The sequence below is a fragment of the Entelurus aequoreus genome, linkage group LG11 (genome assembly GCF_033978785.1).
Source record: "Entelurus aequoreus isolate RoL-2023_Sb linkage group LG11, RoL_Eaeq_v1.1, whole genome shotgun sequence".
NCBI classification, from domain to species: Eukaryota; Metazoa; Chordata; class Actinopteri; order Syngnathiformes; family Syngnathidae; genus Entelurus; species Entelurus aequoreus.
The window spans coordinates 65889741-65913533 of NC_084741.1; the positions used below are offsets into that span (position 1 = coordinate 65889741).

At 41.3% G+C, this 23793-nt stretch overlaps 1 protein-coding gene across 2 annotated transcripts in view; it reads left to right on the forward strand.

Moving 5' to 3' along the window:
• Window positions 1-23793, forward strand: part of ncapd2 (non-SMC condensin I complex, subunit D2) — a 39995-nt gene that overhangs the window by 8278 nt on the left and 7924 nt on the right. Inside the window, exons 14-25 of one of the 2 annotated variants that reach the window (XM_062063793.1) lie at window positions 9-127; window positions 14125-14325; window positions 14404-14578; window positions 14819-14903; window positions 16547-16683; window positions 17341-17473; window positions 18750-18825; window positions 18901-19104; window positions 19171-19331; window positions 20917-21028; window positions 21146-21269; window positions 21359-21514. In XM_062063793.1, coding sequence (XP_061919777.1) covers window positions 9-127; window positions 14125-14325; window positions 14404-14578; window positions 14819-14903; window positions 16547-16683; window positions 17341-17473; window positions 18750-18825; window positions 18901-19104; window positions 19171-19331; window positions 20917-21028; window positions 21146-21269; window positions 21359-21514 — 1683 coding nt within the window. Of the gene's footprint in view, window positions 1-8; window positions 128-14124; window positions 14326-14403; window positions 14579-14818; window positions 14904-16546; window positions 16684-17340; window positions 17474-18749; window positions 18826-18900; window positions 19332-20916; window positions 21029-21145; window positions 21270-21358; window positions 21515-23793 lie in introns of both variants that reach the window. The other variant, XM_062063792.1, reaches the window with a different exon arrangement.

Genomic DNA, 23793 nt, shown 5'->3' on the forward strand with positions numbered 1-23793 from the left:
CTGCACAGGAATGCGGTGCGTCTTTGTGTAAAAGCCCAAAGTTGCTTCCCCAAATCGGAGATGTTTGCTGCCTTGTCTACTCTCACTCCAGAGACTCTAATGAACACGCTGGCTCTGCTCTTCAAAGGTAAACCTCTTTTTTCACTGCACTTGGGTTTTCCCCCTCCGCCGCGGAGGGAAAAAAACTAAACTGCCATTAACATTCAGTCCTTAAGTGAGTCATTATTGAAGGACATTCATTCCATGTTTTCTTTGTGACCCTTTTAATTTGAATTGGCAGGTTCATAATAGATGTCATTGCAGGTACAATAATTGAGGTGTAGAGATGCATGTGAAAAAACAGCTCCTTTTGTCTTTTTCCCTTCAAGTTCTCATGTCCTGCAGCAGTGCATTGCTTGAAGTAAACTTTGACCTTTAGTCTTTTATATGAGAACAGTACTGTTATGTTATGCTTATTTTCTCTGACCTCTCCATTTTGTTAATGTCCTGGGAAGTTAATTTAAATGCAAATTATGTCTGGCATCTAATTGATGTTATGCATCAAAAGGGGAGATGCTTCTATGTTCACAAATTCTGAAGTTATATTATAATAATATACTACATAACCTTGGAAAGGGGACTTCTAACGCATATTCTGCAAGCTGCTTTTCAGACAGACAAACCATCAGCAGCTTCTCCTTAGTTTTATGAATGATTGTTCGCCGTTTATATATTATTTTAACATATTTGGCTGGCATTATGTATTTTCCGGACTACAAGGTGCACTTGAAATCCTTTTTTCTTTCCTTCAAAACTCGACAGTGCACTTTATAACCCGGTGCGCCTAATGTACGGAATAATTCTGGTTTTGCTTAACGACCTCAAAGCAATTTTATTTGGTACATGGTGTAACTGTGACCAATAGATGGCAGTCAAACAAGAGATACGTGTAGACTGCACAATCAATCAATCAATCAATGTTTATTTATATAGCCCTAAATCACAAGTGTCTCAAAGGGCTGTACAAGCCACAACGACATCCTCGGTACAGAGCCCACATACGGGCAAGGAAAACTCACCCCAGTGGGACGTCAATGTGAATGACTATGAGAAACCTTGGAGAGGACCGCATATGTGGGTAACCCCCCCCCCCCCCCCTCTAAGGGAGACCGAAAGCAATGGATGTCGAGTGGGTCTGACATAATATTGTAAAAGTCCAACACATGAGCGAAAGTCCAGTCCATGCATGGTGGGGCCAGCAGGAACCATCCCGAGCGGAGACGGGTCAGCAGCGTAGAGATGTCCCCATCCGATGAACAGGCTAGCGGTCCACCCCGGAGCAGAGTAGAAAAGAAAAGAAAAGAAACGGCAGATCAACTGGTCTAAAAAGGGAGTCTATTTAAAGGCTAGAGTAAACAAATGAGTTTTAAGATGAGACTTAAATGCTTCTACTGAGGTAGCATCTCTAACTGTTGTTATGGAGGGCATTCCATAGTATTGGAGCCCGAATAGAAAACGCTCTATAGCCCGCAGACTTTTTTTGGGCTCTGGGAATCACTAATAAGCCGGAGTTCTTTGAACGCAGATTTCTTGCCGGGACATATGGTACAATACAATCGTCAAGATAGGCAGGAGCTTGACCGTGTAGTATTTTATACGTAAGTAGTAAAACCTTAAAGTCGCATCTTAGGTGCACAGGAAGCCAGTGCAGGTGAGCCAGTATAGGCGTAATATGATCAAACTTTCTTGTTTTTGTCAAAAGTCTAGCAGCCGCATTTTGTACCATCTGTAATCTTTTAATGTTAGACATAGGGAGGCCCGAAAACAAAACGTTACAGTAATCGAGACGAGATGTAACGAACGCATGGATAATGATCTCAGCATCGCTTGTGGACAAAATGGAACGAATTTTAGCGATATTACGGAGATGAAAGAAGGCCGTTTTAGTAACACTCTTAATGTGTGACTCAAACGAGAGAGTTGGGTCGAAGATAATACCCAGATTCTTTACAGAGTCGCCTTGTTTAATTGTTTGGTTGTCAAATGTTAAGGTGGTATTATTAAATAGATGTCGGTGTTGAGCAGGACCGATAATCAGCATTTCCGTTTTCTTAGCGTTGAGTTGCAAAAAGTTAGCGGACATCCATTGTTTAATTTCATTAAGACACGCCTCCAGCTGACTACAATCCGGCGTGTTGGTCAGCTTTAGGGGCATGTAGAGTTGGGTGTCATCAGCATAACAGTGAAAGCTAACACCGTATTTGCGTATGATGTCACCCAGCGGCAGCATGTAAATACTAAAGAGTGCAGGGCCAAGAACCGAACCCTGGGGAACTCCGCACGTTACCTTAACATAGTCCGAGGTCACATTGTTATGGGAGACACACTGCATCCTGTCAGTAAGATAAGAGTTAAACCAAGACAAGGCTAAGTCTGTCATCCCAATACGCGTTTTGATACGCTCTAATAAAATATTATGATCAACAGTATCGAAAGCGGCGCTAAGATCAAGAAGCAGCAACATAGATGACTCATCAGAATCCATCGTTAGCAATAGATCATTAGTCATTTTTGCGAGGGCTGTCTCCGTAGAGTGATTTGCCCTGAAACCGGATTGAAAAGGTTCACAGAGATTGTTAGACGCTAAGTGTTCATTTAGCTGCTGTGCTACAATTTTTTAGAGGATTTTCGAGATAAACGGAAGGTGGGACACCGGCCGGTAGTTTACCAGGAGATCAGGATCGAGGTTAGGTCTTTTGAGTAGAGGATGAATAACCGCTTTTTTGAATGCTAGGGGAACAGTGCCAGAGGAAAGTGATAAGTTTATAATATTTAACACTGATGGACCTAATAATACAAAAAGCTCCTTGATAAGTTTCCCAGGAATTGGGTCAAGTAAACATGTTGTTTGTTTTGTCCCATTTACACATTTTGACAATTCCTCCAATGTTATTTCATCAAAGAGAGAGAAACTATTTTGGAGGGCGGTATCCGTCGTATATACAGTCGTATTTGTGTTAATAGAACCCAGTTATAGCTGAGATGCATTGTCTTTAATCTCTTTTCTAATGACTTCAATTTTCTTATTAAAGAAATTCATAAAGTCATCTGCTGAGTGGGTGGAGCTACTGGGAGGAGTCCCTTGTTGGGTTAGCGATGCTACTGTACTAAACAGAAATTTAGGATCATTTTTGTTGAGGTGGATGAGATTTGACTAATATTTAGCTTTAGCTGAGGTAAGCATGCGTTTATAAGTTATTAAACTATCACACCATGCTTGATGGAAAACCTCAAGTTTAGTCGCACGCCATTTGCGTTCCAGCTTTCTACATGATCATTTCTGGGCTTTAGTTTCTTCTGTAAACCATGGGGTACGCCTTTTAGGGGCCCTTTTTAGCTTTAGCGGTGCTACACTATCAATGGTGTCGTGCAGGGCGTCATTAAAGTTGTTAGTGAGGTTATCAATAGAGCCCACATAATTTGGGAATGGTGCCATTACCGAAGGCAGTAGGTCAGTAAGAGTCGTCGTTGTGGCAGCATTAATGTTGCGGCTGCTATAGTAGTTATTATTATTATTATTAGTTTGTTGACAATGAGTCAGAACTTCGAATTTTATAAGGTAATGATCGGACATTACTTTAGTGTACGGGAGTATCGTAACTTTAGAGGTGGTGACACCCCTGACAAGCACTAGATCTATCGTATTACCGTTGCGATGCGTGGGTTCATTTATTATTTGAGTAAGACCACAGCTATCAATTCTAGTCTGGAGCGCCACGCATGGAGGGTCCGATGGGGTATTCATATGGATATTAAAGTCCCCCATTATGATTATATTGTCGGCGTGCGTCAATAGATCAGCATAAACTGAGAATTCACTGATGAAGTCCGAATAGGGCCCAGGGGGGCGGTAGATAACAGCCAGGTGGAGAGGCAGCGGTGTGACAAACCTCAAAGTGAGCACCTCAAACGAGTTATATTTATTATTTAGATTAGGTGTAAGATTATAGTTTTCATTGTATATTAGTGCGACACCCCCTCCCCTTTTAAGAGGTCGGGCAACATGTGTATTGGTATAGTTAGGAGGAGATGCCTCATTTAGCGCAAAAAAATCGTCTGGTTTGAGCCAGGTCTCGGCGAGACCAACGACGTCAAGTTTGTTGTCTCTAATGACTTCATTAACTAATAACGTTTTGGAAGATAATAATCTTATGTTTAAAAAGCCCATATTATAGGTAGTGGGCTGTTTTGAGGATTGTTTGTTGAAATTATCCGAAGTAGCAATATTAATAATGTTGCGTTTATTATGCGTAGTGCACTTTAAATAGTTTCGACCATATTTAGGAATTGATACGACGGGGATATTCAGATTGTTTGCTTGATGTTGCGATAAACTGAACGCATCATAGTTAGCTACCTCAGTACAATGTATGTCTGCCTCTGACACGGTCACAAAAGAAAAAACATTATGTGAGTTGTGTTTTATTCTAAGAGAATTGCTATGTGTGCAGGGATTATCCAGCCTGGCGCTGGCTAGTTCTAGTTTAAATGGCTTCTTACCCGGAGACTCCACGCTTCTTTGGTTAGCTTTTCTCTTTGTTGTTAGCCCCCCTCGGCATCCCCGCTTCCGCTCGCACCGCTTACGTCGTCTCCATTGGCGGTCACCGCTAGCAGTTGACTCCGCTGCTACAAAGGCCGCTCGATGTATCCCGCGAAGTATTACCATGCTAGCGAGGAGGTCCACCGTACATGCATCTTTCAGTCTATAACGACCCGATCCATCCACATCCAGAATTGTCTGTCGGTCGTATGTGATCACAGAGTGTTCACGCTTTGAGCCAGCCATGAAATTGACAGAAATGACGGGTGTTTTTTGCCAAATCGCTCTACACTCCCAAGAGCGTTAGCATAGCCGCAGCATAGCCATAGCCATGCGCCGCCAATGATGGCAATATGACTCAAGTAAACACCAACATTTTATATGTTCCAATAAAAATATAAAACATTACACACGGCGCTCAACAATCTATCAAAAATGTTTTAGTGCGACTTTGGTAAACTATGAAGCCGCACCGCTGGATGTGCATCAACATACAAGTATTATTATGGTGTGTGTATAAGGTAAGACCTATTGTAGGAGCCTAAATGCTGTTTGAGTTAATTTACATATTTTATGGTAGGTGCTTTATGTTTATTCAGTCAAAATGGGACTATTTACTTTATTTGCATGCTTAGAATAATTATTACATTTGTCTAAATAATTTGATGACGTAACTGTTTGATTGCATATATGGCAGAAGGATCTGTGTGGTAGGTTGGTTTTTGGGCACAAGGTATTATGGGTAATGGCAGTCAGGTGCAGGGGAATTGAGCCACACAGTTTTTTGACCTCACTCCTACTTTTTCTCACTCTTACTTTTTCTAACTTTTTCTTGCTGTAACAAACTCTGTTTATTTTGCCATTCATTTGTTCCCACATCGTTATTGTTTTACATTTTTGAATAATTAAGTGACAATAGTAAACGATACCAAACGAAGAGGAGCGTCTGGATATTTGTTTGTTGTCGCCGCAGCAAGCGGGCAGGAGAAAGTAGAGGAGCGTCAAGCTAAAGGCTTCAATAGGAATCTACATTTTAGTCAAAAAACTAGCTCTTTGTGGATTAAGAGGAACGTGGAATCGCCTGACTGGAAAGGAACAGAGGAACAAGCCTGCAAGAGGACGCGCAGGTACGTGAGTGCACGCTGCTTTAAAGTGAACGAACGAGAGAGAGAGAAGCTCGTCCGGGTGCGACGCTGCGGCACATCAGCATTTTTATTGACTCGTTGTGGAAATATTGGCTTGTTATGGATGCACAAGACAGTGGAAAAAGGACAGTAAAAATGACCGAGAAGGCTGTAGAAGAACACAATGTGAGAAAGATGCAGGCACGCAGGAGCGCACTGGCTCAATTGACCTGCTTGATGACGCAGATTGAGCACGTAATGGAGGAGGATGCTAATGTGGACGCTGTAAAAAATCAGCTTCGTGTGGACTTTAGTGGCTTGCAGCAAGAATTTTTGAATCTTAATTCTGATGTTCAGAAATTCATGTCTGAGGAGGAGTTTGTGGAAGATAAAAACAACTGGTTTAATCCAAAAAATAAAATGATGGAGGACTTTTTCTGGAAATGTGAGGAGCGGATGAAAGATGTTTTTAAGCGTGTTGAGCAAGCGGAAGAGTGCAATAGACAAGTGTCACCTGCAGATAGTCGCTCTACATCAACAAAGCGGACCGCTAGAAGTCAAAGTAAAGCTGCATCACGAAGCGGAAGTTCATGTTCTTCATATTCTTCTGTCAGATTAAAAGCGGAAATGGAGCGTGCAGCAGCTTTACAAGAAAAGCTGGCCATAGAACAGGAAGAAGCTGCAATAAAAGCTCGAAAGGAAATGCATGCAATGCAAACCGCACTTGCTGAATGTGACGCTAAAATGGAGGTTTTACAAAACTACGAAAACACACAAGAAGACGGTATCAATACAGCTGATGAGAAGGATGTTAGAAAACTTACTATTCCTAACACACAAGTACCACCACCCACCTTACCAACACACAGCATTAAATATAATGCTCCCCCCACAGCTATTCAAATGACTACATTTGCACCAAAGACTTAAATTAAAGAACAACAGGCACTAACACTTGATGGGCTTTGCAAAGCAATTTCTCAGCAAACCAACGTCACAGAGTATCTCGTGAAGAGTCACAAGGCATCTCTACTTCCAGATCTTTCCATTCCAACATTCAAGGGTGACCCCCTGGAATACAAATCCTTTATTGGGGCCATAGAACATGGAATTGAAAGCCGCACTAGTGACAACCGGGATCGTCTTCAATTTTTGCTACAGTATACAAGTGGACAACCACATGAGTTGGTTAAGAGCTGCATCCATATGGAATCTTCAACAGGCTACACTAAAGCAAAACAAATGTTAAAGGAGTTTTTTGGTGATGACTTTAAGATAGCCGAAGCCTACATAACAGAAGCCATGGAGTGGCCAACAATCAAGCCAGAAGACGGTGTTGCCCTTCAGTCCTTCGCATTATTCCTCACAGGCTGCTCTAACACAATGACAGACATTAACTACATGGAGGACTTGGACAACACAGCTAATATAAAGGCACTGACAAACAAACTTCCATATAAACTCAGGGAACCTTGGAGGAAGTTTGCATGCGACTTGCAAGAAAGAACAAAGACAAGAGTTAAGTTTAAGAATTTTGTGGACTTTGTAAACCGGCAAGTCAAGTATTTTTGAATCCGCTTTATGGGAACATAAAAGAAACCACCATGAACACGAAAGATTCTGTGAGACAGAAAATAAAACCACAATATGTAGAAACACTCAAACCAAAAAAGGTGTTTACAAAGGTCGTTGTGCCCCCCAAGACAGAAAATGATAACCACATCATAACAAAAACATGAACAGTTTCAGTGGACTTTAGTGGAAAACCTTGTGTTTATTATAAAGGAGAGCAACACAGCCTTACAGTTTGCAAGAAATTCAAGAGCAAGCTACACAAAGACAAGATTGACTTCTTGAGAAGCAAAGGTGTATGTTTTGCATGTTTAAAGCATGGAGATATGAGTAGTAGCTGCAAACAAAAACTTCAATGTCAAGAATGCTCTAGACAGCATCCCACATTATTACACATTGGTCATAAAGACTCCAGAGAAGAAACCGCAAAGGACAATTTTGAACAGCAATCAATATCAAGTGCCATTGTACAAACAACAGAAACCTGTGGTGTCACTGGGGCCGGTAGAGAAGATTGTGTTCTTTCGATTCTTCCCGCGTAGATCAAGGCACAAAAAGGAACCAAGACAGTGATCACGTATGCCTTTCTGGCCCCAGGTAGTTCAGCTACTTTTGCCACAGAGTCACTGATAAACCAACTGAATGTGAGTGGACGCAACTTAAGCATCTCGTTGCGAACAATGGGAAATGACACAGTCGTGAACACAAGCATCGTGACTGGCTTGGAAATCAGCAGATTGGACGGAAAAGAGTTTGTGGAACTAAAGGAAGTTTATTCACAGAAAGACATTCCTGTCTCTAAGGACAATATTCCTTGACAAGAGGATATTGATAGGTGGCCACACCTAAGGGAGGTGAGAATACCTAATATTCAAGCCAAGATTGGATTACTCATCGGAGTAAACGTTCCCAAAGCGATGGAGCCACTGCAAGTGGTTAAAAGTGTGGATAATGGACCATACGCTGTGAGAACGATGCTAGGCTGAACAGTAAATGGACCACTAAGAGGTGGAAGTGACAGAACTGCAATTGACAGGAATTACTGCAAACAGAATCTGTGGTGAAGCTTGAGGAGCTTTGGCAGCTGCAGTTCAAGCACAACTTTCCTGATGCCGGACAAAATGAAAACATTGAGATGTCCAAGGACGACCATCAGTTTATCAGTATGGTGTCTCAAACTGCAGTAATTAAAGATGGCCACTACAATATTTGCCTTCCAGTGAGGAAGAAGCCTTTGTCTATGCCAAATTACAAGGCAATTGCAGAGCAACGTGCACTTCAAAAATGTGCAACAGACTTTGTGGATGAGTTTGGAACGGAAACAGCAAGGTCTGTAAACAAGAATTTTTACGTGGATGACTGTCTTAAGTCAGTTGCTGATGAAGATACAGCCATTACCCTGTGTGCCGAGTTTAGGAAAATGTTGGCAAAAGGCGGATTTCGGCTGACAAAATGGTCAAGCAACAGCAGGAAGTTGCTTAACTCGATCCCAGAAAAGGAAAAAGCACAGGGTTTTCAAGATCTGGACTTGGATGAGGATTACCTGCCAGTGGAGATAACATTAGGCATCCAGTGGTGTGCTGAATCAGACCAATTCAAGTTCAAGATCAACCTCAAAGATAGACCATACACTAGGAGAGGATTGCTTTCCATAGTAAGTTCAATGTTTGATCCTTTGGGCTTTCTGGCTCCAGTAATATTCCCTGCTAAAAGAATTCTGCGAGATCTATGTCAGCAGAAATATAGTTGGGATCAAGACCTGCCCGACCCAGTGATTGAAAGATGGAAAAGTGGATCTCAAGTCTGTCACAGCTTGAAAATTTTGGAGTTGACAGATGCATCAAGTTAAAGCAGTTTGGTGTGCCAGCCTTTGCGCAGCTTCATCACTTTGCTGACGCAAGTGAAGATGCCTACGGAACCACAAACTACTTGCTGACGCGCTTTTCAACAGGTGAAGCGCAATCCACCTTGATCATGGCAAAGAGAAGGGTGGTGCCCCTAAAGTCTCCGACTATTCCTCTAATGGAATTGACTGCAGCCACAGTTGCTATAAAGATGGATAAGCTTCTGAGAAAAGAGCTTGAACTAGCGATCCAGGAGTCTATCTTTTGGACAGATAGCACGGCGGTGCTCAAGTACTTGAACAGTGAGTGTACCCGATTCAAGACGTTTGTTGCAAACAGGGTCGCGCCAATCCTGGAGCACTCCCAGACATCTGTGGAGATATGTTAACACCACTCTGAATCCCGCTGATCACGTCTCAAGGGGACAGACCGTGGAAGCATTTTTGAAAAATGAGAGCTGGCTCTCAGGACCAAGTTTCTTGCTCAGCTCACAAGACCAGTGGCCTAAAAATCCAGATCCTGGAATGCTGGATATGGACGACCTAGAGGTCAAAAGAGTGACTCATGTATACGTCATTCAGACACAAGAAGCCAAAGATTTTGTGGATCAGTGGATGAACCATTATTCTTCTTGGACAGCATTGAAGCGTGCTGTAGCCTGGTTTCTAAAACTCAAAGATCTGCTGAAAGAGCTGAAGGAAAAAAGAAAAGAACTAAGAACATCAGGAGAAGAAAGTAAGATGTTTGAATTCAAGAAAGATGTCGAAGGAAAGTGACTTGTGATGACATGACTAGAGCAGAAACAGAAATTGTGAAGTTATGTCAAAGACAAAGTTTCAAAGAAGATTGGGCGATGCTGGAGAAAAATCAAAGAGTAAAGAAAAGTAGTTCACTTTTCAAGTTAAATCCAATTCTTCAAGATGGAGTTATGAGAGTTGGCGGAAGGTTGAGCCGTGCAGCAATGCCTAACTACTCCAAGCAGCAAGCCATATTGCCTAAGGATTCACACATCACAAGGCTTGTGTTGAGACATATTCATGACCTAACAGCTCACGCCGGAAGGAATCACATGATGGCCAATCTACGTCAGAAATGTTGGATACCTGGAGCCATTGGAGCCATCAGAAGGTTTCTGTCCAGGTGTGTCATCTGTAGAAGACTCCACGGAGCCGCTGGAAAGCAACTCATGGCAGATCTACCAACATGCAGGGTCCTACCCGACGATCCACCTTTCACGAGAGTCGGTGTGGATTACTTTGGTCCGTTCCAAGTGAAGAGGGGAAGAGGACATGTAAAGAGGAATGGCGTCATCTTCACGTGTCTTGCTTTAAGAGCCGTACATCTGGAAGTTGCATCCTCACTCGACACCGATGCATGTCTTAACGCAATCAGAAGATTTATTGCCAGAAGAGGACAAGTCAAAAAGATGTATTCCGATAATGGAACCAACTTTCGATCAGCTGACAGCGAAATGAGGAAATCAATCAAAAAATGGAACACCAAGAAGATTTACGAACACTTGTTATAAAGAGGTGTCCAGTGGCATTTCAATCCACCAGCAGGATCTCACCATGGAGGAAGCTGGGAGCGGCTAATCTGTTCAGTGAGGAAAAATACTGAGCGTCACTGTAAAGGAACAAGTTTTGGATGAAGAGAGTCTTTATACCTTGTTTTGTGAAGCCGAAGCAGTCATAAACGGCAGACCCATCACAAATACATCTTCAGACCTCAACGACTTGGAGGCTCTCACACCCAACCATCTGTTATTGCTGAAGGTCAAACCTGAGCTACCTCCAGGAGCGTTTCATCCGTGCGACCAATATGCCAGTCGCAGATGGAGACAAGTACAATACCTTGCGGATATCTTCTGGAAACGCTGGTGTAAGGAATACCTAGCGCAGCTTCAAGAACGTCAGCGATGGTCTTCACCTAGAAGAAACTTTTGTGTTGGAGACGTGGTGCTGATCGTGGACGATACTTCACCCAGAAATTCCTGGCCACTTGGAAGAATTCTAGAGACTTTTCCTGGTGGAGACGGACTTGTTCGTCAAGTTCAAGTGAAAACTAAGACTAAGGAGCTTCGTCGCCCTATTACAAAGCTATGTCTTCTTCAAGAAGCAGAATATCATTAAAGTATGGCGATGAAGCAAAGACCTCAAGTTGAATGGGGCAAAGGACTACAAGCTTCTTTGAGAAGTGTTAAGGCTATTTAGGCACCTTGAATTAGAATTAACACGTTTAAGTAATTGTTTCAACGACATTGATAACAATTAGGGGCCGGTAATGTAGGAGCCTAAATGCTGTTTGAGTTAATTTACATATTTTATGGTAGGTGCTTTGTGTTTATTCAGCCAAAATGGGACTATTTACTTTATTTGCATGCTTAGAATAATTATTACATTTGTCTAAATAATTTGATGACGTAACTGTTTGATTGCATATATGGCGGAAGGATCTGTGTGGTAGGTTGGTTTTTGGACACAAGGTATTATGGGTAATGGCAGTCAGGTGCAGGGGAATTGAGCCACACAGTTTTTTGACCTCACTCCTACTTTTTCTCACTCTTACTTTTTGTAGCTTTTTCTTGCTGTAACAAACTCTGTTTATTTTGCCATTCATTTGTTCCCACATCGTTATTGTTTTACGTTTTTGAATAATTAAAGGCCTACTGAAACCCACTACTACCGACCACGCAGTCTGATAGTTTATATATCAATGATGAAATCTTAACATTGCAACACATGCCAATACGGCCGGGTTAACTTATTAAGTGCAATTTTAAATTTCCCGCCACACTTCCGGTTGAAAAAGCCTTCGAAGGATGACGTATGCGCGTGACGTAGCCCGAGGAACAGAGGTATGCCGTCTCCATTGAATACAATACAAAAAAGCTCTGTTTTCATTTCATAATTCCACAGTATTCTGGACATCTGTGTTGGTGAATCTTTTGCAATTTGTTTAATGAACAATGGAGGCTGCAAAGAAGAACGTTGTAGGTGGCTGTAGCAACACAAGGACCACTTACTCGGATAGCAGACGCCTAGCCGATGCTAGCAGACGCCTAGCCGATGCTAGCAGACCCACCGCACGGATGATCTGGTGAAGTCCTTCGTCGCGCCGTCAATCGCTGGAACGCAGGTGAGCACGGGTGTTGCTGAGCAAAGCAGATGAGGGCTGGCTGGCATAGGTGGAGCGCTAATGTTTTTATCATAGCTCTGTGAGCTCCGGTTGCTAAGTTAGCCATAGCGTCGTTAGCAACAGCATTGTTAAGCTTTGCCAGGCTGAGATCTATTAACCGTGTAGTTACATGTACATGGTTTAATAGTATTGCCGATCTTCTGTCTATCCTTCCAGTCAGGGATTTATTTTTTTTGTTTCTATCTGCATTTGAGACAGATGCTATCATGTTAGCTCATGCTAAAGATGCTAAAGAGCTTCGTCGATGTATTGTCGTGGAGATAAAAGGCACTGTAATGTCCATTTCGCGTTCTCGACTCTCATTTTCAAGATGATATAGTATCCGAGGTGGTTTAAAATACAAATCCGTGATCCACAATAGAAAAAGGAGAGAGTGGAATCCAATGAGCCAGCTTGTACCTAAGTTACGGTCAGAGCGGGAAAAAAAATGTATTTCACTGCATTCTAGTCCGTCACTCTAACGTTCCTCGTCCACGAATCTTTCATCCTCGCTCAAATTAATGGGGTAATCGTCACTTTCACGGTCCGAGTAGCTCTAGCTGCGTTGAAAACAATAGGAAAATATGAGGGAGTGAACAACTGACAACGTAACGCTACTTCCGGTAGGGGCAAGGCTTTTTTTTTATCAGAGACCAAAAGTTGCGAACTTTATTGACGTTGTTCTATACTAAATCCTTTCAGCAAAAATATGGCAATATCGCAAAATGATCAAGTATGACACATAGAATGGATCTGCTATCCCCGTTTAAATAAAAACAATTCATTTCAGTAGGCCTTTAAGTGACAATAGTAAACGATACCAAACGAAGAGAAGCGTCTGGATATTTGTTTGTTGTCGCCGCAGCAAGCGGGCAGGAGAAAGTAGAGGAGCGTCAAGCTAAAGGCTTCAATAGGAATCTACACCTATTATCTGGCGTTTTGTTTTGTAATATTATGCAAAAGCAACTTTTCTTACCTTAAAACGGCGCATCCGGAAGCGACTGTAAGAAAGTGGCTTGAAGATGATCTGTAAAACATAATCTATGCAACATTTTGACCAAAGAAACACCATTACATGTTATGTAAACCACAAGGAAGTGTTTTCAATTTAGAAAAAATAAATAATAATATGACTCTTTTAATGCGCCCTATAATCCTTATACATGAAAAAAGATCAAAACTAGACCATTCATCAGTAGTGCGCCTTATAATCCGGTGCACCCTATGGTCCGGAAAATACGGTCGTCTATTTTGGAATGGTGCAAACTAGCAGTGCTGCGTTGAACTGCTTTGCCAAGTTGGTTACACTCTCGGTTTTGATTATTTATTTTATTTAATTCAATAGATATCATCCGCTTCTTTTTCTTCTCAGCACTGTCCTTTACACTCACATTCTCTGTTCCTGTGGTTGAAAAACAAAGTTATGTTGATCTCTAGGTATAAGCCAATGCTAGCGAGGTAAGACCAGATGTTTTGAGCTGATCTTACAGGGTTCACTGTGGCATTCGCTTCGCTGACTATCAGGATTTTGGCCTGTAGTTTAAAGCATAACAATTAGCAGAGAGGCCAATTGTATCTTAAACACATAAGTTAGGGCACTCTTAAGTCGAGGTGCCACTGTAATGATAAACCACTATAATTTTGTATTGTTACTCTTCAGTATACAGTATTGGGTTGCGGCTTCTCATCGAGTTTTCAGTAAGTAAAGTGGGGTTTCATTGTACTTTATAGATTATAACTACTAAGATTGTGTAGAAAGCAGTTGACATTTCAAACTTTGTATGCTAGTTTTCACTATTGTTCACATTTCCCTAAACTTGCTCCCTAGGGTCTGATAAGGATTCTTCTGAGCCCAGCCACAGCTTGCCTCCCACTCCACAGAAGGAGGGCGATCAAGAGGCAGACGATGCAGAGCTGAAGAAGCAGGAGATGTTGGTGCAGTACCTGAGAGATACAGAAACATTCGCCCTTCAAGTGGAGAGGGCCATCTCTGTCATCAACTCCATGCTCTACTGGAAAACCACTTCAGGTGGGAGGTCTTCCAAGTATTAGTGGCCATTGAGCCCAAATTTACACTCACACGTGTTCTGTGTATTTTGACATTTAGTGGTTCAGGAAGCCGTGCAGTTTTGCGTTGCGGTGTGCGAGTTCAGTGTTGCCAACTCTCTCAGCGGAGTAAGGAAGATGTTGCCATTGGTTTGGTCGACTGACGCTGCCATCAAAGATGCTGTTGTCCAGGCCTACAGGCGCCTCTATCTCAACCCCCAAGGAGAGACCACCAGGTTCTAAAATAATTTACATATAAATAACACGCCTATTAGTGGCCACTATTCTAATAAATGTTGTGTGATTTGATGTGTTATGGACCTGCACACTATAGGCATCTGTAAAGCTGGAGTTAATGGCATAGTGTAATTGTATTTAATTCAAAAATCAAATGTTTGGTAGATCTCCCCTGATCACTATATAAGGAAATAAGGTATTGGCAACCCCTCAGCAACTATGTTAAATCCCCCTTTTAGGATGAAAGCTCAGACTCTTGTGGATAGTCTTTCTGAACTGATGGTGGATGCATCTCTGGGAACAATTCAGTGTCTTGAGGAAATTGTGAGTAGTTTACAAATCTCTTTCTCCAAATCTTAAGTCCAGTGATTCTCAAAATGTAGTGATACGTGGGCTCCATTTAGTGGTACGCCAAAGAAATCTGTAAATATGTACTGTATATGGAGTATCATTGTTGATTGTGCAGTGTGTGTGTAATGTTACAGTGGCCAAAAATATTTAACACACTCAACGTTTGATATAACGTGGTCGTTGGGGTCCATAAAATACCGATTGCGTTATTCCAGAGATCATGTTGTATAGAAATCCTTATTTTTTACTTTTTGAAAAAGTTATGCGCGGCTGCCTAAACCTGCTTGGTGGATAATGCCCCAACGTGACACGAAGTGAATGGTGGATTGTGTTCCCACGTCACAGAATGGTGTAGGCACTAGCCAACCAGTAGGCTGCCCTGACAACATCCCGAACCATGTCGGCCCACGCACTGCGGTCCTAGTTGTCCTAGGTTGTAAGTACACGAGCAGTGCCTCGACACAGTAGGACCTTCGTTGATCAGCTACCGTCATAGGCCATGCTATAATTTGGTGGAAAACCAAGCGATTGACTCTGGTCGGTGGGAAAAACGGGCATAAATTCGGGTCCACGACACGATCACAATTTATAGAATATCGCGTTATATCAAACTTTGAGGTTATACTTGTTAAATAAAACCTACCTTTTTCTTTTTATGAATACCTAGGCCTACTATGCTACTGTAGTTTGATGTTTGGTGATTATGGTTGTACTTTGAAAGCCAAGTTTTTTCTGAGGCAGTACTTGATGAAAAAATTTTGAAAACCACTATTGACTTAACTCTAAAAAGTCTTTAGTACTCGGCCACGTTTACGCTGCAGGGTCGACTGTGCAATTCAGATTTTTTTTTGTCAAATCCGATCTTTTTAGTAGCCGTTCATATTACAAAAAAAGCGATTTCTAATGTGAATGCAATCTGACTCACATGCGGATTTTGTGCAATTAAAATCAACATTTCCTTAACCAAATTATTGAGCATAGAAAATTAGGAAGGAAGAGGACAAGTCTTTTGGCTCTCGCAGTTTTATGGAATAATTAGCTTCGATGTCTGCTTGAAGAGCGTGTCAGTGGACAAGCGATCGGAGACATCATTGGAGAAACTTTCACACGAGTTCCCAAAATATTTTTTTCCCACCTGTTTTGTGTTCAGTGGTCAAATTATTTATTTTGTAACGGTCTATTTTGGCAAATATTTGGTATTTTATATGTTTATTTATTTATTTATTTTTTGTCATGAAAAAATACAATCATGTGCGCTTACGGACTGTATCCCTGCAGATTGTATTGATCTATATTGATATATAATGTAGGAACCAGAAATATTAATAACAGAAAGAAACAACCCTTTTGTGCGAATGAATGTGAATGGGGGAGGGAGGTTTTTTGGGTTGGTGCACTAATTGTAAGTGTATCTTGTTTTTTATGTTGATTTAATAAAAACAAAAAAAATGTTTATTTTATTTTTTTCTTGTGCGGTACCAATCGATCCACGGACCGGTACCGCTGGCATATGGGCAAAAAAATCGGAATTGACCTGCAGTGTAAACAAGGCCTTCATGATGTGCTACTATCACTAATGCAGCAGTGTTTGTAAACCGCCAAACATGTCCCCGCAGGTGCAGGAGTTTTTCGGCAGTGGCAGCAGTTTGGAGTCGACCGTTGTGCAGGTTTTATGGGAAAGGTTTACTGGTAAAACTGAAACCTCTGCTCTGTGCAGGCGATCTGCAGTGCTTCTGCTAGGCATGGCTACACGGTAAGCCATGGCCGTACAGATGTTTGATAAATCAATCTGATACTAAACATATCAAAAGGGTCCTGTTTCATAGGCATAATAATGCTCAGTTTTTATTAACACTTTCACAAAGTGCATAATCCTGTATAAAACAGTTACAGTACAGAAATAGTCATCACACATTTGCCAGATGGATTTTGCACAAACCCTCCTATAAAACACATTTTAAATATTTTATCATAGCCAAATTCCTTACATGTTGGTCCTGCGTCATCCAGCAAATCATCTCGTTTGTACAAACATGCGCTCATCTGTGTAATTAAAGCCACAACCATATAGATAAGGCTGTTGCCAGTGCTTTTCGATGAACAAATGTATTTTTAGTGCCCCCGTCAAAGACTTCCACTGCTCCAGGGTAGAGCAAGCGAGAGTAAAGCAATCTGTAGTCCACCCACATTGCTGCCTCTCTTCATCCACCTGCTTGCATTCACAACCTATTAAATCTCATGTATTTCTTAAAACTCTCTCTCCCACGTACATTATCTTCCCAGCTGCTGAGCGCCAGCAAGGCCATCTCACATTTGAGACACGTAGTCCATACTTCTGCATAAATGCATATGTTTACAGTTTTGCCCAAAATGTTTTGCTTTCCTTTGCCTGGATGTGTTTTATTAACAGGGCTGAAAGGGAGGTGGTCCTCAGTAATTTGGACACTCTTTGTTCTGTGGCTTTGGGGGAAAAAGTGACTGAGGACTTTCTTTTGGCAAGGGACACCATTATCACCATCTGCAACATAACCGACCACATTAGGGTAAGACAACCTACATCACTGGCACATGTTTCATCAAGCTGGAGATTAGTACCTCCTTGGTGGGTGTTGGGATGGTGGCTAAATCAGCTACAGTTGCAGAAGGAAGGCCACACCGTAAACAATGGGGAACATTGTGTGTTCTTTACGTTCCTGTTATTCGGAATGATAACTTAATATGGACCACCGAGCTCCAACCTTTAGGTACCGTACTATTACCCTTGATAACTCAACAGAGTGGTACCAAAAATGGTACACTATAGATTAGTTACCGGTAATTGGGTTTTGACAATATGAATTAATGAACTGTGCTGCTGGATTTGTTCCAGTAAAAAACTAATTGTTACAAACAATTGTTACAAATTGATAACCAATTTTAACTTTAGAGATATGAATATATCGTTTGGCAAGCTTCTGGATCTATCTATATTTAGTATGGATCGGTCGATGTCCGGTTGGTAAGTCAAGAATCGGTTGACTGCAGAGCTGTTATAAAATATGGCCGTTTTATCTTGTGAGACTTCTGCGATGACGTGTAACGAGAGTATTAGTCTTGTTTGCGACTGTCGACATCAACAGAGCAACATGGCATACAGCACCGAAAGAGTTAACAATGCTCCCCTGAATAGAAATGTATACCCAGTACCGGTATTTTTAGGTACCGGTTCCTAATTGGATCGGTCGGCCGGCTTGGACCGTTACAATTCTGGACTAATGATACTGCTATCTGTGTTTGTTTTTTTTTAAATTATTGTTATTGTTAGTTGTTATTTTTACTTGATGCACAGCTCATATTTCTTGCTACTTGAGCAAACATCAATTAGCTGGTAGCTTTTCCAAAAGTGTTTTGTTTACATCTTCTTTTCTTAAAGTTTATGGATTGCAATGCACTGAAGTTATTTGTTCATAGTTAATACAGTAACTGTCTGTTTTGTCTGTCTATTTAAAAGATAAACGAATTACATTGTTCTGACATGATACAAACATTTTTTCACCCTGCAAAAATTCCATCTGCATCGAATCGTAATGTTTTAAAATATACTGTTAGTGAATCGTGTCGTAACCCATGTATTTAGATTCATATTGGATCGCCATTTACGGTAGAGATGCACATCCCTAGTATTTAGATATATTTTCTTGGCATTAGTAATAGTGACAAGCATTTTCCCATAATGTTATACATTTAAAATATCTCTCCTAATGCTTATTTTGGGCTTCTAAAACATGTACTTTTGGACATTACAACATTAATAACATACAATATTTGTTTTTCTTTAAGCAATCCAGAGTTGCACCGTTCAGACTGCCTCAGGAACATCAGCTCTTCACCTGCCTCACACATGCAATTGCTGAAGGTCTGTCTTTTTTTTCTTAATGAATATACCGTACTCTATTTCTCACCTGTCACACTCACTCGTTCCTTCCGGCAGGTGCCATGATGGAGGACACTCACTGGCAGAGCTTCATGGAGCAAGCCGTCCGCCTCATTTACTTTCTGGCTGAATGCCCCGACCAGCTGTGCTCTCGGCTGCTCCAGCGCACCACCCGACTTCTTTTAGATCAAGTTGCAGAAGGCCAAGAGGTCAACAAGGATGGCGATCAAATACAATATGATGAAGAGTCTGGTGAACAAGGTGAGTACTCCTATGTCTTATCACCGGCTTGTTTTTTGCGGCCTTACCATGTGTTCTCTCCCGCAGTGAACTGTGTGTGTCTGGCTCAGCTGCTGGCCCTGTGCGGTTCTGTGGCCTTCTGGCAGGTGTCTCACCTTGAGCGTAGTGTAAGCAGTGAGCTGCGAAGGCGCAGAGGAGAGACTGAGGAGAGGGAGGAAAAGGAAAAGGGCCCATCCAGCAAAGTTAAGGTACACAAAGATGTACATTTTTACAAGTCTAGCAAAGTATTAAAATTGCCTAGTCTATAAATAAAGAATATTTTAATAGTATTTAATTTGGTCATGTTTACAAGTTAAGTTGAGGAACATCACACGTATTCAAGATGTCTGAAAAGAGTCATATGAAACAGAGCGTATTTATTTTTTACCTCTACTTCATGTCTTTTACTCAAAATTAATTTGTCTGTAATCGATGTCTTGAACATAACTGACACTAAAATGTTGCCATTAAAGAGTTTGTGTCAACATTTTCTATTTAGTGGAGCTAAACAGTAATTGTGTTGCAATTTTATGCTTGTGCATCAATAAAAGAACAAAGGAGAAAAAATCATAATTGATAAAATGGTAGTAGAAAAAAGTAACAGAATATTGCTTTTGCAGAGATCAAATTATATAAGAATCAGAGATGTAAAATAAAAGATCAATCAATCAATGTTTATTTATATAGCCCTAAATCACAAGTGTCTCAAAGGGCTGTACAAGCCACAACGACATCCTCGGTACAGAGCCCACATACGGGCAAGGAAAACTCACCCCAGTGGGACGTCAATTTGAATGACTATGAGAAACCTTGGAGAGGACCGCATATGTGGGTAACCCCCCCCCCTCTCCATCCATCCATTTTCTACCGCTTATCCCTTTTGGGGTGGCAGGGGGTGCTGGAGCCTATCTCAGCTACAATCAGGCGGTAGGCGGGGTACACCCTGGACAAGTTGCCACCTCATCGCAGGGCCAACACAAATAGACAACATTCACACTCACATTCACACACTAGGGCCAATTTAGTGTTGCCAATCAACTTATCCCCAGGTGCATATCTTTGGAGGTGAGAGGAAGCCGGAGTACCCGGAGGGAACCTACGCAGTCACGGGGAGAACATGCAAACTCCACACAGAAAGATCCCGAGCGCAGGATCGAACCCAGGACCTTCGTATTGTGAGGCAGATGCACTAACCCTTGTTCCACCGTGCTGCCCTAAAATTAAAAAAATAAAAATGGTTACGTAAATGTAAATAAAAATACAACTTAGAATTAATAGAAAATGACATTAAAATAGGTATAGAGGTTTAATATAAATTAATAAATAAATTATGGGGTAAAAGTGACGTGTATAATTTATAAATTAATGTAGATAAACAAAACCTATTAATAATGATCAGTGAATAATACTGCTTTAGATTGTTGAAATTGACATACATGCTTCTGCTGTTGAGATGACTAATTATTTATTGTAAAATGTAATATTGTATTGTTCTTGCGTGTTGTTAAAATTGAAAGAGAAATGAGTGACTGTTTTAAATAACCTATTTTTATTATGTCCATGCAAAATTTGATGGTAGTAGTAGCAGCGCCAAAAGAACAATTGAAGACCTTTGAATGGGGAGTTGCGTTCTCAGGTTATACAGGTTCAGTGTGAATTAGTCTTTGTTCACTGAGTTTTAGCAATGGAATCATCTTGCTTGTGGTGTTGAAATGGCTAAGTGTTAGCTTTGAAGTTGTGCCAGGTTTACATTAGTCCCTTGTCTCTTATGTAAAGCTTTAATTTTCCTCAAAGCAAACAGCCAATGACAGCACAATGGAGGAGGATCTGGGCTTAGTCGGCGCCTCTGCAGAAGACACAGAGGCCGAGCTCATCCGCAAGATCTGTGAGACGGAATTACTGGCTGGTAAGGATGGCATCTAATTTTCTGCTTTGTCCTTCATTAAATGTACGCTGCTGTTACATTCATATGCTAATTAAATCTTTAGCTTAAACTCCTCCTCTCCTCTTCTCTTGCCTCTAGAGGAGAACCTCTTGTGTGCGTTTCTTCCCTTGCTAGTGAAAGTCTGCAGCTCCCCTGGACGCTATTCCCACCCACAGCTCACCACTGCTGCTTGTTTGGCCCTGTCACAGTACATGATGATCAGGTAAACACCTCCTCTCTTGTTCAGTCACAACTGAGACTCTTATCGTCAGGATAATCATAACACCTCCCTTTTTCTCTCTCTCTCTCCAGTCCGTCCGTTTGCGAGGAGCATTCCCGGCTAATGTTTACAGTACTGGAGCGCTCTGCTCTTCCTGTCGTCAGGGCCAATGCCATCATTGCCCTGGGAGATCTCACTGTCCGCTTCCCTAACATTTTAGAGCCCTGGACACAGAATTTATATGCAAGGTAGAGCAATGAATTTGTTGATTAACTTGAAGCCGCTGGCTTTGATTAACCTGGACGCATTTGTATCTCACAATTAGATGCCCTTTGTGGCTTGATTATACAGAGTAACCCCCTGCCTTATGTCTAAGCTGGGTGGGGGATCTTGCTAAGTGACATCTTATCACATATGCCTCTGTGTCGTGTCCCTCTCAGCCTCTTTATACTAACATAACAACATCATAATGTGCAAAAGTTTACACGTTTGTTGCAACTTTGATGAAACTAACAGTCCTGTGGTTACTACATCAACCATCCTGACAGTGATTTTAGAGAGAACACACTAAATAAACTATAGATCAGGTCGCTTTAGACAGTGTCATTTTTTCTAAAATTACTAATGTGTAACAGATTGTAGCTGGTAGCTGCTGTAATTACGCAGAGTGGCTAAGCAAGTAGGAGGGAATTTAAATGTTTTACACTTGTTTCAAGAAGTTCACTTTTAAAAACAATTCAATGGCTTTTATAGTCAAATTAAAGCTGGGTGCCCTATAGCCAACTTAGACGATGTGCTAGTTTTAATTATAATGCATCCACATTTAGGTGTTTTGAATATGTCAGTCACTTTTCTAATGTCTTTTGCCCTCCTAGTGTTTCCTACCTGATAAGTTCTCGCTAATTGTCTCCCACACAAACACCTCCACTGTCCTCAAAGGCTGCTGCTGCCGCCTTGGAGCCTTCAGATAAGCGTATTAAGAATTAATTACCCTGTTTATTGCTGTGGTAAGCCCCTGTGTTAGCGTGTGCAAGAGCTGTGTACACTTTTCTGATCTTTTGCCAGAAATCCTACTCGCTGTCATGAATGGGGGTAAATAGTTAACGAGTTTCTTTTGTGGTGTGGGTCGGAGTGAGGCCAACTTTAAATTGCGCTTTCACACCACACCAGACCAGCTAAACTGACTTTTGAGGATAGAAAAACGGGATGCAAATGAACTTGACGACATGTTTACATGCTTTCTTAATATTTTATTTTTATATCATGAGCCGACAGTCCAGCTTTTTACAATCTGGGACCAAACAAAATTGGAGAAAACTTTACTTAAGCCGTTGTGAATAACATTGGTTTAACTTGACTGTGGGGCTGCATGATTATTTAATAATTTACTTTTAAATCCTCATTCGATTAATTACAACAATGTTAAAAAATTGTTGAATCGATTTTCCTTATTACATTTTTTAATAAAATAAATTTGCCCTGTAACAAATGCAGACTTGGGGCTTTGGGTTCGCCTCTGCTCATAAATTATAATGGAGGTGTTGTTGCTATGTTTGTGAAAGAGGTACACATTAAAAGTGAAAGAGGTGTGTGTCTTGCGTCATGTAGTTACTCGGTGTTCAAATACAAGTTGTAAGTATTTTCCGCGTGAGCACAGACCCGCCATCACAAGACCCGAGAATGTGCCTACCCCAGCCGTGCAAAAAACCTACAGAAGCAACTCAACTTTTATCACTTTCATTAGTACTAAGAAGACAGACATTAGAGACAATTTTCTGTTTGGCGACACATTAGCTTCTTGGTAAAGTAGAAAGCCAGGTGTGTTCAAAAGGTGGCTGTGGGGCCATTTGTGGAATGCTGTCTTTTTATGGACCTGTGGCATATTGTAGAAATAAATAAAAAAAACCTCAACAAAAATGGGGGGGGGGAATTGCATAAAGCATAAAAGTAAGAAAACATAAAATAGTTGACGCAAAACAGATTTGTTTTTAAATGTATTTAAATCTATAAAAAATGTTAGCCTATTTCTTAACAAATTACATGACAGCATCAGCACTTTCAATTAAAAATCACTGCATCTTGTCTGTCTGTGTTGTCCCTGCGATGAGGTGGTGACTTGTCCAGGGTGTACCCCGCCTTTCGCCTGTGTGTAGCTAGGATAGGCTGCAGTGGCCCCATAAGGGACAAGTTGTAGGAAATGGATGGATGCATCTTTGCTTTTAAAGATAATTTTAGCTTAACAGGTTTACAAAGGTTTTTCTATATTTTTCTCCAGCTATGACTCTCTCTCCAGTGCTTTTGACCTCCCTTGTAATGCATGCAATCACTTTTAAGACAATACTGTTGATTATTATGGAGTACCTAATGTTTTCTTACAATAAGGGCACCATGACTGTAAGCTACTTTTTGGTGGCTCGTTCTTGGCTATTGGCGACATCGCTCTTTTGGTTTGGAGATTTGATCTTAAAGTTCAGCTTGGGGCGAGAGATGTCTCGTTACCCTAATTTGACATCTTTTTCCTGTTACA